The 14,862-nt window shown below is 35.1% G+C and overlaps 3 protein-coding genes and 1 non-coding gene across 4 annotated transcripts; all 4 read right to left on the reverse strand.

Moving 5' to 3' along the window:
* Positions 1-1,005: 1,005 nt before the first annotated feature.
* TRNAR-UCG (transfer RNA arginine (anticodon UCG)) lies at positions 1,006-1,079 on the reverse strand. Its single transcript has one exon. It is a non-coding gene; the product is annotated as a tRNA-Arg (tRNA).
* A 329-nt stretch (positions 1,080-1,408) lies between these two features.
* LOC107481563 (phospholipase D delta-like) lies at positions 1,409-5,932 on the reverse strand. Its single transcript, XM_016101838.3, has 10 exons — positions 4,315-5,932; positions 4,117-4,233; positions 3,830-4,024; positions 3,420-3,698; positions 3,256-3,324; positions 3,018-3,165; positions 2,786-2,934; positions 2,514-2,687; positions 2,190-2,387; positions 1,409-1,970 (listed from the first exon to the last, which is right to left on the reverse strand). The coding sequence occupies exons 1-10, from the start codon at positions 5,215-5,217 to the stop codon at positions 1,677-1,679; spliced, it is 2,526 nt and encodes an 841-aa protein (XP_015957324.1). The 5' UTR covers positions 5,218-5,932; the 3' UTR covers positions 1,409-1,676.
* Positions 5,933-6,141: 209 nt separating this feature from the next.
* LOC107481865 (ferredoxin) lies at positions 6,142-6,854 on the reverse strand. The gene has a single exon (XM_016102207.3). The coding sequence runs from the start codon at positions 6,780-6,782 to the stop codon at positions 6,333-6,335; it is 450 nt and encodes a 149-aa protein (XP_015957693.1). The 5' UTR covers positions 6,783-6,854; the 3' UTR covers positions 6,142-6,332.
* Positions 6,855-8,939: 2,085 nt separating this feature from the next.
* LOC107481864 (transmembrane 9 superfamily member 1-like) lies at positions 8,940-14,432 on the reverse strand. The gene is given in 13 exon segments (XM_016102205.3): positions 8,940-9,414; positions 9,586-9,859; positions 10,080-10,203; positions 10,205-10,361; positions 10,485-10,579; positions 10,750-10,916; positions 11,029-11,163; positions 11,291-11,443; positions 11,626-11,723; positions 11,840-11,857; positions 12,349-12,453; positions 12,539-12,737; positions 14,211-14,432. Coding segments are annotated over 13 exon segments (1,680 nt in total). The 5' UTR covers positions 14,298-14,432; the 3' UTR covers positions 8,940-9,346.
* Positions 14,433-14,862: the final 430 nt, after the last annotated feature.

The raw sequence follows: 14,862 nt of genomic DNA on the forward strand, positions 1-14,862 counted from the left end.
CCTTAAATTTTAAACTTTCTCAATCTTCACTACTACCAACACCTTTCTAATTTGCCTCCCCTCCCTCCTCTCCACAGAATCCCCTTTTCTTGTGGTCGGTTAGACACTCTGCTCCAATCTCCTCGCCATCATCAACAAGTACGCTATCATCCAATTCAACTGCCCCGACCTCTTAACCCCACTCCAGTACTTTACTTCCACTCTCGGTGTCTACCTTATTGACAAATTAGGGTTTCTCCACCATTACCCCTTCACTATCAACACTGCCAAGCGCTTCTTTTCTACTGTACTCATCTTCTTCCTCGTCATCTTGACCAACACCAGTCTCCTCTGCCACACCAATGTCGACAAAAATCGATCAAATTCAAAGTGAATCAACAAAAATCAGACCAAACCGAATCCCTCGATCGCAATTAAAGGCGAATCTACGATGCACCAACATTTTGCAAGTCCACCATGTTCCATGTGCTCCACCGCAGCCAAGTGTCAAGGTTTGTGATTTTTGAAAAATTTTTTAAAATGTCTCACGGATTTGAACCTCTTGTCTCAAGAATGCAACAAGGATGAGTGTACTACCAAACTGCAATACTTCCTGCTAATATATATACAAATTATAATACATATAGCAATCTTTTAGTTTACTTATATTCAATTTATTTTAATTTTAAAGTCAATTATTTTTAAATTAATTATATTTTATTTAACTATAAATTTTATTAAATGCATACAAATTAAAAAAATAAACAAAAAAATATACCGAAATAATTAGTTCGACTAATAACCTACCAAATAAATCAATAATCCAATGACCCACTATTTTAATAAGTTTGATCATGGATAAACTGAACCAATAAAATATATGCGACCGTTGTATAATATAATGAAAACTTAGGAGGTGCAGACGTGCAGTTATATTATGACCGGGTTAGATGATAATTCATAATTTAGATGTCACATAACTCACAAAATGAGGAGAAAAGTCAGGATAAAGGAAATTACTAAAAACGACCACAGTGGGAGTCGAACCCACGACCTTCTGATCCGAAGTCAGACGCGCTAATCCACTGCGCTATGCGGTCCTGCGTGTTAGTCATTCCTAAAAATAAAATATTATAGAAATATTGATCTTGAATTTTGAACACGAAGGTAAGTAGTATATGGTGATTAAACCATTGGTTTCTTCTCATTGCCAAAATTTACCACCAAAAAGAAATACAAAACAAAAAACCATATTCAATTAAATATAAGCAACAGAGATAACTTTAGAGAGACAAGAGACAATAATGCCATGACGATCACATTTCTATTGTTAAATTTTATCATTTTTTTAATGTATGAACAATATGGACAATAGATTTATTTACACTATGTAAATATTTAAGAAAAATCTACATACAAAAATACAATATATTGTGACATCCCATTTTACTCATTTGTGATATTGTACACTTAGAAGTCCCTCACGGTTTTAAAATGTGTCACAACAAAGAATCATATATACCCTCATGGCCTCATGTCATGTTTCGTTACCCTGTCCAACCAACTTAGGATATTATGTATTTATGTTACACCTCTAATGTTTTCTTCAAAGATACTCCACATTCTATATTACAATTTTTTGTGCTGCAAGCAATTCTTGAAGAAGTTTTGGTTAATGATCATTGATGGTTATTTCATCATGTGGTTAAGGTGTCTGGAAGAGAATTTGCAGCTCCAAGAATTTTGCCACCAACATCAGGAAATGAATCACAATTATCAAGTGCAGTGACTTTTCCATCTCTGCCAACCTTAACTGGATACAGCATCAAGTGCCCTTTCATATGACTGATTCTATCGGATGCAAATGTGTTCCAGTTTTGTTTGGCTATGTTGTTCATAGTCCTTACACATTCCAAGCTATGAGGCTCTTTGAATCTGTCATCAAGACTGCCAAGGTGCTCGGCCCACAGCCACATCCGGTATCCATACACCTACACCAGTTGATAGAATTATAGAATTGATAGCATGATGTTGCTTAACCTCCAAGTAATTGAAGCATGCTAGTTTGTATTTGAACTATATGTAATGTAATGGACTAATGAGTGACTTTGGTGTTTGATTTTGCTAAAATTGGCATGTTTTATAGATTACTGATATTTAGTATTCTTTTCATTTTTAGTGCATACAATTTGTCTTAGAGAGATTCAAACCTGGCCATGTGGATGCCAGTTTTTTTCTTTCCAAGTATATTTTGGTTGATAAGCACCCATGGCTATTTCTGTGTCTCTTGAACCATCCATTGATCTCTGGTTAATGTTTGCTGATCCAATGATTACGTATTGATCATCAACTATCATTCCTTTGGCATGAACATAAATCATGAAACGTTTGAATTTCTTGACTGATCCCTGTGTTAGTAGTAATCATCATAAACTTGAGTGGAAAATATATTTTTATGAAATCATAGCATTTTTGGTTGAGAAAATAACAAAAGGGTATCTGATATCATATCATAGATTATTCATATTTCATACCAAACCACGGTTTTCAGATGATTCTCTATGTGGTGATGGAGTTGGTGTGGCCTCAGGTTCTCTATTTCCAAGGCAGAAAAAGTTGAGAAAATCATGTGGATGATATATATGGGAGACTTGAGCATCTTTAAGTGCATCTGCAATGATCTTATACATCATAGCCATTGTTTGTCCCTGTATACTCATTCAAATTCCAAAAGGAGAAGGTTGTTATAACCACCTTCAATTGTATCTATGCATGATTCCACGTTTGCTTAGAAAATTAGACTAACCTGCCAGAATAAGATTTCCTGAACAGCATTACTTGTTGGAACCCCCTCTGGCCACATTGGTATAACTATGTATACAGCAAAACGTTCATTTGCTCGGATCTTGCTAGAAATTTTTAAGGCCAACTCCATTGGAATCAAGTGGTTTGCACCTGCCCAAGATAAACAAAATCATTAACTGAATTATGCATACTTGCTAGCTGAACATCAGAAATTACTTAAATTCTCAATGTACCTGCTTTTTCATATGAAGGCCAATGATATGATGAGCCCAGAAAATACTGATTCTCAATATAAATGAAGTGTTGGGCTGATCTTATTGCTTTAACATAAGCAGTATGAATGCTTTGGTCTACTTTTAAATTCTTTCCACATAAAAGATTCTGCAGTACATTAAGGTTTAAATGTAACATACTAACATAATTCAAATTAGATGAAAATCAGGTTTGGTTAACTCAAAAATAACTAATCACCTGAGACTGAGCCTTGTCGAAATCCTTTGGAAAACCCTTCACTGATCCTGAATCTATGGACCGAAATACCTGTATTAAATGCTTGTTCATAACCTTTATTGAAGTTTTTACAAGAAGATTTTAGGACATGGCATGAGATTCTAACAACATATTTTGCTTCTTACCTGCACATTCCAAGTTTCAGGATCATTTTCGTCGGTCACCTGGATAGCTTTATCATCACCAGAACTCGAAGATGGACTGACAATCCATGATATCCGATCTAGCCTTAGCAATGCATCGTCGTGCCAATTCGTGACCTTGTTGAGTCTAAAGTCTCGCCATTTTTTGGCTTTCCTCCATCTTTGTTCAAAATTGGTTAATATATCATAAGCTGCTGGCCCTTCAACCTTGCAATGCATGTCATGCCATGGCTCTCTTGGTCCACCTCCACTAGAACCTACCTGCATCATATGATACACAATTTCAAACCTAAGATGTGAAAAACTAGTCCTCTAAGAAGGAGGTCAATGTTTTATGAAAGAGTTTGATTGAATAACAAACATGATTCTAAAGAAGTAAAGTAAGCACTAACTTGAAATGTAGGATTATGAAAATCCTCTTTGTAAACGGTTTCTAAATCGCGAAATAGCCTATGCTGAGGTGTATCATATCTGCCATCACAGAGATCCAGACCACCAATAAAAGCAGATATTTTCCGATTATTCCCTGCACCTTGTGAGTCCACAAGCACACATTTCTGATGATGAGTAAAGAGGGTTCCCACAACCTGAACCAAGAGACTCAATCAATTAAACTAGTACTAATGTCATAATGTGAATGTGAATGTGAAACAAGCTATCAAGTGCAGGAAATCCATGCCTGTTGCTTGAAAATACTGAGCTTATTGCTTGCATAACGCGGAGATAGCACGCAATGAACAGCAGAGTTTTTAAAGAACTTTTTGGTTTCCTCATCATGAGTTTGCATCACTCCATCCTGCAATGAACAAGATCAGCTTTAGAACCCATCTTGCACTTGAACAGAAATGAATGAATGAATGAATGAAAGAGAAATTACAGTTTTGATAAGGAACTTGTCATGTGAAGTTCTGTCATCCCAAATGAGCATAACAACTCTAAGACCTTCTTGTGATTTGTACTTCAACAACTCTCCAAGTGAAAGCTCTCCACCACAAGGCAATGGCCTTGTTGGCTCTCTAACAAGCTTTATTGGATGATAAACTGACCAACCAATAACATATATCAAATGATGAGCTTCCAAAATTGCATGGCAAATATCCTCCCAACATTTACCAGCTTGAAACACTTTTCCACCATCCAATTCAATATCAGGTAGCATTCCATCAGGAACATGTGCATCTTGATACAGAGTCACATTCCCTCCTTTCCTCAATGGAAAATATGTCTTAGGAACTCCACTATCACCACTACAAATATCATCCTTAACGCCTCCGACCGGCCAAAACTGAATCGAAATATGCAGCTCAGGATAAGCCTGCAAGCAATTAGAGTACTGTCCGATGATTGGAAACCAATCATCTATGTTTTCCCCTGAGACTACCCTCTGAACAGGAATATCAACTACACCAATTAACTCAGCACCAAGAACATCATTGTCCTTCACAATGAACTCAATCTTGTGAGCAGGGTGAGCAACCGGCATGATGAAATGCTCGTCCCAAATCGGGTTTTCGCTGTTTGGAATCACTCTAGTTTGAGCTATGGTAGCACCTGCTATGACTACAGAGACATAAGGGTCACTTGTTATCATCTTATCTTTCCCTGAACTCCTCATTTTCTTTGAGAATGGTGATGTGAAGAAGTTCCCCATGCTCAGGCATCTTCTTACTGCTTCTGAAGAAAGATCCAAGTTTGGAAGAGATTTTGCTTCTATTACATAAATATCCAAGTCACCATGTAAGAAAACTTGTTCTTTCTTGATATTATTATTATTATCCATTTGAATTTGATGCTTGGATTCTCAATCATCACATCATGATGATGCTTTTTGTCAACTTTTTATCATAAAATAGAATCTGCTAATCAACAATTTCTTGTAATAATGCAAACATGGATCAACCCAACCTAACATGTCTCCTGTTTCTAACTGATTCCAAGGTCCAAGTAACTGAAACAAAAAACTAAGGTTACCTGGAAAACTTAACAGATATGATGAAGAAGAAAATGAGAAGAAAAAATTAATAAAATGTCGAAAAAAGAAAAGAAAATGCATGGTTTTCCAGATAACAAATTTGCAAAGTATGACGCAACACCACATCCACAAGGAGGCCTAAAATAGTGCCAATTTTCTTGGAATATGTGACCCTTTTCTTAGTCATCTTTTAAAATACTCGGTAAAATTTCAGTTATCTTATTAAGAATTATGGACAGATCAATATATCACAGAGATATGAAATATACTTAATGAATATCTGCAATTATATTTTTGTTTTTTTTTTTACATGTTGCAGTTTCACAACAGAAAATTGAAGATAATAGCTCAAAACAGTTGCATAATTAAATTTGATATGTTTGACTAAATTTATACAAAAATATTAGTTATACATTAAAATATTTATGTATAAATACATGTTAGTTTAATTTATTTTTAACATGTATTTATATTCTAATAGATTTTGGCTACTAATTTTAATATCCACTTAATATAATCAAAACTTATAACATAATGTGTATTCCCGTCTTAACTATCATCTTGGCGCGAATATATCTTATAAAGTAGCCAACCAATAACAATCGCCTTATTTCCCCATTTTAAAATAAGAAGATGCCATGCAATTTCTACCAAATTGTTGTTTAATTTGTAGATTAATGCCTAACTCATAACTCTTATTAAACCTCATAAGAGAGGAAAGAAGAGGAAGCAAAACCAAAGAAACAAAGATTCCCTGAACCTGCCTCATACAAGCATGTGCAGAAACAACTACAACAGCTTTCACTTAAATTTAGTAATGTAAAATAAGAAAGTCACCCATTCATTCTATAACAACACAAGAGATAGAAGAACAGAACAAAACAACCCCATCAAAAGCAATAGCAATATTCATTTTTGTGTTCTTAGCCAGTGAGTTCTTCCTCCTTGTGAGTCTCAATGACAACATCAGACTGAGGGTAAGCAACACAGGTGAGAACAAAGCCACCATCAATTTGATCATCATCAAGGAAGCTACCATCAGATTGGTCAACCTTCCCGTTGACAACTTTTCCGGCGCAAGAAGAGCAAGAACCGGCCCTGCACGAGTATGGAAGCTCAACACCAACTTCTTCAGCCTGGTCAAGAATGTAAACATCATCAGGGCAGTCAAATTCTTGAGGACCTTCAGGAGTGATCAGCTTCACCTTGTAAGATGCCATGGCGGTCACACGGCCGCCACGGCCGCCTTTCACGCCAAACAGAGCCTGACCCACGTTTGGAAATGCCTTGAGGCTTGTGGTGGTGGCCACTGGCTGCCTCCTCAAGAACGAGGTGCTCACCATGGTTCCAGAGAGTGCTGGTGTGGTGGCCATTTTCTCTTCTAAGTTCTAACAAACAAAGACAAAGAAGAGAAGTAGTTTAGATAGAAGGGTGAGAATGTGGAAATAGCGTGCTCAACACAAGTAGTTGAAGGCATGAAGAAGCCTTATCTGCTACGTGGCAGCATGCAGGACCTTGTTTTATTTATCTCTATTGTCACCACTTGTTCTTAGTGAGTGACTGTGGTTGCCACAATCCTCTTGTCGTCCGTGAAAATTAGGATTCAACGTTTTTGTGGTTCTTATTTGTGTAAAATTTGTAGCCATTGGATAGGAAGAAATCTATGCGACACTATGGTTTTCACAACCTCACTTCAGTTGCTAGCAGGGAACTAAGTATATTGGTGCCACAAAATTTAGAATTGCAACTAGTAATTGTAACAGTAACAGATATTTTTCAGATGTTAAAATAACATACCATTTTATAAAATAATTTTATAGATGCATTCAATTACTTTAAAAAATTACATATTATATTAAGGCAATTACTCCCATGAAAATGTTAAAAACATCTTTTGACGATGATCTTTATTTAAAGAGTAACTTATTTATTTAGCAACATTTTAAATAAAAGTAACACTTTTAATTTAAATAAAAATCAAACTCTACAATCTATCATCCAATGATCAAAATAAAGTATCTTTACATAATGACAATTATAAAATCTTCATTGGAGTAGCTACCTTATATTAATTACATAAATAATCATTTAAAATAACAAATGTAATAATCTTGTAAAACATTTTATATTTTATCAAAATTAAACTCCTAAAAATAAATTCAGAAAAAATGAAGTAGGAGTCACAAAATGAGCCAACCTGTTGTCAAACCAAGCTATCAAGCTCGCCAAAAAACCATGTCGAATTGAAATTTTGAGCCTGCTGAATTCATATTGTCAAACGGGTTTTGACGGGGCGGACCTACATATCGGGTCAATTTTTTTAGAAGAAATTTTTTTTTTCAAACACATATTTTTCATTATCGTTCTATTGTTTTCTTTATTTATCTTGTCTTTCTGTTTTTTATTTATTTTGAACTTCCATATATATGTTTATTTAGCTTGTTTTCTTAAAACAAAAACGGTTCTCTTGTTTTTTCTTTTATCATAAAATCTTGTTTCTGTTTTCGTGTTATATTTTGCCATAAATTTTAATTTTGTTTTAAAATTATTCGTTAATTGAAAATTAAGTTAAAATTGATATTTTTTATTCTTTGTATAACTTAAAAATAGATATTAAGCATACTAGCCACCAATCCTCGATAAAACAACAAAGACTAATACTTAGACTCATCTTACTTTGGTAGGTCCATTTTTAGTGGTGAGTACCTCTATTTTGTCACCTCTAAGATTACCTCTAAGATTAGGGGTGTTAAAAAGTAAAAATCTAGTCCAGCTCAAACACAAAACATATTTTTTCAGTTTAAATTTGTCATTTTTATCAGTTATAATTTTTAGACTCGATTTGAGTCATGTTTCGAATGGACTTGGCTCCGGCCAAAATCATGTTTATAGTTAAAATATATATTTTGCGTTAAGATCAGTAATAAGGTATTATATTTTAATATTTTAGTTAATATTTTTAATGTTATATGATTTTTTGTTTTAAAATAATTTACTCGATATAGATATTATGTAACATTTATTAAATTCAATATTTAAAGATAAGATTATATTAATGTTCAATAAAATTTGCAAGATTATATGCATTAATTATAAATCGAATCAACCCAATTTGTTTTGAGTTAATTTAAAAACGAATTTAGATAATAAAATCCAACGGTCCATCCTTAGTCGTCGTAAAATGCAGTCTAGAACTGCACCATTAGTTGCCAAATGACCCATCAGCAAATTTATAATAACCTTTTAACTTACCAATTCAAGCATAATATCAGCAAGAGAAATAAGCCTGATTACAAAAGTTGGCGATAGTGCAGTACACTCTAAAGAACTGCAGCATTAATTGTTTACATGATAACATTGAATAATAATAATAATAAAACACTGTAATATCACTATTAAAGTCCTACATTTCGATCCAGAATGCCTTTTGTTAATTCGATTATGGGTAAACTAAACATTTTACACAGCCAAAAGGGTCAAATACATTGGAAACTTGGAAGCATTAAACTGAAATGTAAACATATGGGGTGTGCGAAGGAAGCAGATAGGAATGATATTCAGATCTTCATACAAAATTCAGACTTCATCCCCCTCTTACATACATTGAATAGTTAACCACTTAACCATGTAGGGGAATCAAAGACCAGTTCTTGTTCTTGAATTGGCACCTATCTTATAAAGGGATGAAATAGTAGCCACAAGAGTTTGATATTAAACTATCTATCTAAATTATAAAGACAATCAATTACATCCGGGGAAAAAAAATCTCAGGGCCCAATACAGAAAGAATTCATCCTCAACATCCTCAAAACCCTGTGATTCTACCTGTAAATGTTGTTAGGTTCCCCACATATAACCATAGGCCCCCTCCAAAGTGTTCATTGTCTCCAACAACAAATTAATGGAAGTGCTCCGCGTCTGAACAAAGAAAAAATCCTTAATCGCACTTGATGTTTCTGTAAATCCTCCTCACAAACAAATTTGAACCAAGAAAACCCACAGCTCCTGCACATTAGATGAAAATCGCAAACTCAATGCAAGTGACAAGAACAAAGTATATATCAAGGAAGTAGGACAGTAAGACATGGGGTTTTAATCTTCCATTTTTCATCGCTGCAGAGTGAACATCTGCCAAAACAATAAAGAAAAAAAAGGAGAGATTTATAGAGAACTTACCACATAGAATTCCTAGCCCAAGAGAAAACATCAAAGTGTATCCGAAATAGAAGCTCGTCTGGAAGAAGCCCGACATCTTTGTCTTCACATAGTAGTAGTATATTGAGTACAAATACACATAAACAGCTGTCGAGGCAGCCGAAAAGAAAGACGTCCATTGCCAGTGATAGTTCTCAGCATTTAACAAGAAGTATGTACCCACAATTGTCACACAGACAGTAACAATCATAAGAATCAGAAAAACCAGTAGCATGAAGCCGTACACATAGTAAACCTGTCACCAAAAGGGAGGAAAATAAAAGGTAAGCCAACTAACAGTGCATGCTCACATCTTTCACTTAACTATAACTATTTTTAATTGAAAACATCAACATCATGAAATATTTTCTTGATACTGCTCTTCTCTGTCAAGGCGATAGTAACCTTTCTAATCATGCCAAGTTCAAAACCATCAGTGTTGGTATTAGTAAATAAATCATCAGGTTGTAACTCACCTTGTAATTCCAGAAGGAAGTGAATACGAAATACATTTCAATAAATATGCTTCCAAAGGGTAGCAGCCCTCCCATCATAGAAACCACAGATGGTGTGAGGTACCACTTCTTCTCAGGAATGGGGAAAAGCCCAAATAACAAAAACCACCACCATTGTGCCAAATGGGATGGCAGCTAGAGACCCATAGAATATAGCAATTGTGTTTAAGATAAATCCAATTCCAAAGCACATGAATGGGAACAGTGAAGCTGTAAGAATCATTGATTTAATCCAGCTTTTCCCTACCAAGTAGATGACAAAGTGTTATAATCAGTTAAACAAAATTAAGAAATTGGGAAGGCCGAGACAAAGTGACCCCAGCAATCTTGAAAAGAAAACTGCAGCAGCTTAATCTAAGATCTTACCCCCATTCCGAGAATACATTCCCCCACTTACGTAACCAGAAATGAATGATGTGAGAGCATAACACACAATGAAGGTTGTGACAATTGCTCCTCGCCTGTGATACAGATGGGTAATGAAAGAAATTAATAACAAGGGACAAAAAACATAAATTTTATGACAACCAGAATGATGAACAAATAGCCAAAATACGCCATAGCAGTGGAGGCTGTGCACACACTAATGAAGTAAAATTCGTTGCCAAGAAGTCAAGTTTCACGTACATACCCAACATATAACATCCCAACAATAGCCAATAAGATGACAAGAAGAACCAGCAATGCAAGCTGGGCACCTGTGCCAACAACAGCGGAAAGAATAACTAAACCACGAGGAGGGCGAAATACATCACCATGCACAAGTTTCCAGCCAGATTCTTCACTAACATCCCTCTCCTGTAAACATGTGAGTATTGACCAAAGTTTTACAATCAGATCCACAGATTTTTGTAGGAAGACTCCATCCTCCATAAATACATAGAACATAAAAAAGGGAAGACACTATCACCAGAGTTTCAAGATCATCATCTTCCCGAGCATATTTGGCATAGTCATTTCTCAGAGTTCGCATTAATATCATTGACACCAATCCAGTAAGGAAGATGACCATCATAAAAGAGTTAAAAATGGAGAACCAATGGATCTGGAACAAGGCCAAAAGAGCAAACTTCTCAGAGGCAGGGCCAAGCTAGGATCTATACAGCAATGAGAACAATTGAAAATAACCAATCATGGAAATTATTAAAACAAAGCTGTTGACATTTATTAACCTGATGCTCAAAGAAAGGATAGTCCAGGTAAACATCAAAACGTCGTCCAAAGGTGATATTAGTAGGAATCCATTTAACAGCATATGTCATGTCCAAATGTCTCCCTACTTCCAAAGGTTTTGGTATATCCTGAGTGAGATTGACATGAATGATCTGCAAGTCGAGAACAAAATATGACACTTCATGGATACCAGAACTTCTCGCAAGATAAATTTAGAGTATAGTTTTTCACTATTTTCTGTTTTCCATCATAATCCGAAAACAAAAAACACCGGGAAAAAATTAGAATGAAAATAGAAACCAATCACCCTTAGATGTCAAAAAAATATTCTAACCTGATCTTTGTTATATTTCACTATAATATTCTTGTGTGTGTAGAGAACATGCTTGCCATTATCACTGTTTTTGTCAGGATGTAGCTCACCAACATATCCTTAAAGATTGGGGGAGGGGGATAAAAAAAGAATCAGTGATAATGATTAACAAATAAAATGCGAACTCAAGAAATCACATATAGGAAACAGAAAGAAGTGGTTGTTCTAGGCATACCCCACAAAGGAAGGTCATCTGAACTTGTGTTTAACGCATAGTATCCCAAAGCAATGACCATGGAAAGAACAAGTGCACGTCAGTTAGTCAGTGAAATAATGGAAAGGAAAATCAAGATATGAAAATAAACAATAAGGAGAAAACCTGCAGAACAAATCCTCACTAACATCATTATCTTAATCATTATAGAATAATTGAATTATTAATGTTTAGGTTACTAAAAGATGCTTAATAAATTACTTCACACAAAATCATTAATTTGCTCGCTCCAGTTCCAAAGATAATAATCTGTAATTATATCACAGTACACACGAGTCTTTGTTTATCGTGTTTTACGTGTTTTCTGGTGGCTTATTTATAATATCTTCGTTAATGTGTTTTAGCTATGTCATTGATCAAGCTAATGCCACAGCAAGCAATGGATTCTGCCAGCGTCTGGCATGTCTTGAACAAACAATCATGCTATCAGTTTTCATATTAATGAGTGCAAGAAACAATGCAAAACATACCCATGAAGAATTCAAACCAGTAATTATTCTCTATAGCATCCTTGAACTGTTTAACCTTTGCCTCATCCAGAGCTATCTGGCAGAAGACAGTCTTTTCCACATGTTCTGAATACAGGAGTATTTTGTTAATGTTAGTTTGGCCACTGACAGCTCTTCTATAACATAAATGGAATAACAGAAGCCTTCTTACTCTGGAATTTTATCTCAAGTTGGCTATCAATGAGTTCATTGCCACCAAGGACCTCACCAAGGCCACCCCACTTGTGTGCAGCTTCAGAAGTACTAGATGGATGACAAAATGGGAGGCTGTAATAATTATATGTTTCTTGTGGATTGTTATAAGGACCAACTTTATTCACCCAAAGGGTAACCTGTTCATCTTGTTGATACTGCAATGCAATGAAATACATCTTATTATTATAGAAATCATTGACTCGCAGTTATGAGTAAGAATATATGTATCAGATGATAAAACCCCCTTAGGACGAATAACAAAAACTTAGATTTCAATGGATTTATAGCTTAGGTTGAATGCACAATAGTTAACTACTCAAGTTAAGGTTGATTTCTAAACAACTATTTAAGCCACCGAAAATTGGAAGTTTGGAAGAATGTAGCTTGAGGCTTAACATTTTAAACCTTCCAACGAACACATGATAGAATGATGTTGTGGCTGTCTAAATCAAGTCAACATGTCAAACTCAAATTCTAGCTTTAAAATTCCAAAATTTAACTGAGCTAAAAGCCAGATTTAATGGTTTATATATTCAGAGAATAAAGTAACTTTATTGTTTACCAATAGACATCACAAGTACTGCGCATTCAAAACTAGGCCAGTAATAAAAACCTGTCACATAAGTACAGAATCTGGCATACAAAATCTGGTTCCCCAGAAAACCTAACACACTGAACTCTTTTCAAATCGATCTTTCCCATTTATGCATTTTCAATTCTGAAATATCATTACCAGACAACATAAGTAAAGAAAATAAATAGGGTTGTCGGTTTCCCTAAATACTGAAAATATATCCACAGATAGAGCAGAAGAACAAAATTGTTTTGCTTCTATACTGCCATTATGTGTACAAACTATGACTAAATCTAACAACAGAAACATGTCGAATTTCAGCAGATGCTCTGTAGCACTCATCCATCCTTGAGTCAAATAAAAAACAATTGATACACACCAACAAACTATATCTTGGAGATTAATAATCAGCCAAGTCAACCTCACCTCACACCTCTATACCTCTTCCTTAAGTCTATTCTCAAATGGAAACCAAACAATTGCTACATGCTGAACTAACACATTAGCCGCCTAGCTCAGCGCTACATTCCATCATTACAAAAAGAATGAGGCAAATCATGAATAGTTGTCAAACCACTACTCTGGAAGCATTAAGCATGTACATGATAAAAGTAATCAGCTTAATTTTATATCCAATCACATCAGGAAATACCTGAAATCATCAATTAATGATAGTACCATTGGTGGGATAACAAGTTAAATTGAATCCTATAAGCAAATGAAAATGCTCAGCATTGACCCTAACATGCATTAATCACAAGCACAAAATGCACGGCAGCAGGCAAACACAAAAAACCTAGTTGAGATCTAAAAGATACAACACCCATAACCATTTACATTCTGAAACAAACCTAGCACACAATTCAACGAGAAAATTTTGAAGCTAAGAGATTCAAAATGAGTCGTAGCCAGTGACCAATAGCAGCTGAAAACCCACATGTGGTGCAGATCCAAATCCCAATTCAGCAATCAAAGTGCAGATCGAAGCCAAAATTAAAAAATAAATAAATAAAAAAGAAGGGTTCAGCGGATACAAGAAACGAAGTAAATTTACCTTGTGATCTGATTCGGAAGCAAACGCTGAAGAAAGGAAGAGAGAGAGGAAGAAGAAGAAAATGGATCGGGATTGGAAGAAGGACATGGTGGAAGGAGAGAGAGTGAGAGAGGGTTCGGATCTCGGAACCTCTCAGATTGGGGGAGAAGACTTGGAGAGAGAAACACAGACACACAAGTCTCACACAAACACAACACAGTATATTTAGTTTAGTATTATTAAAAAAAAAAACGTTGTTTTGTTGAGGATTGAAGAATTGATGCAATTGGCGAAACGTTTCAATAAAGAGAAGAGAAGAACGTAGATGTTAATTTTTTTTATGAATTTTAGGTATGAGTTTCCAGATTGGGCTTTAAAATTTTTCGGTAATCGCAATGGGCTTTTCTGTCTGTTTTCCTCTCCCCTTATTCTTATGGGCCATGTTTACATTTTGGGCCCTCCACCTGCAATCCTAAAGAAAAGGGTTAAAACTTAAAACTTGGCAAATTTTGTAGGTTTGATTTTTCTTTTCTAAATTATTTTCAGTTTAATCTTGGTAATTCTGGTTCGCTTAACAAAAAGATAAATATTTTGAGATAAAGGAGAATAAAGAGAATTCAAATGCCACCTACCAACCGACCAAATATCCTATATCCGGAGATTCGAATCAGAA

The sequence above is a fragment of the Arachis duranensis genome, chromosome 3 (genome assembly GCF_000817695.3).
Source record: "Arachis duranensis cultivar V14167 chromosome 3, aradu.V14167.gnm2.J7QH, whole genome shotgun sequence".
Taxonomy (NCBI): domain Eukaryota; kingdom Viridiplantae; phylum Streptophyta; class Magnoliopsida; order Fabales; family Fabaceae; genus Arachis; species Arachis duranensis.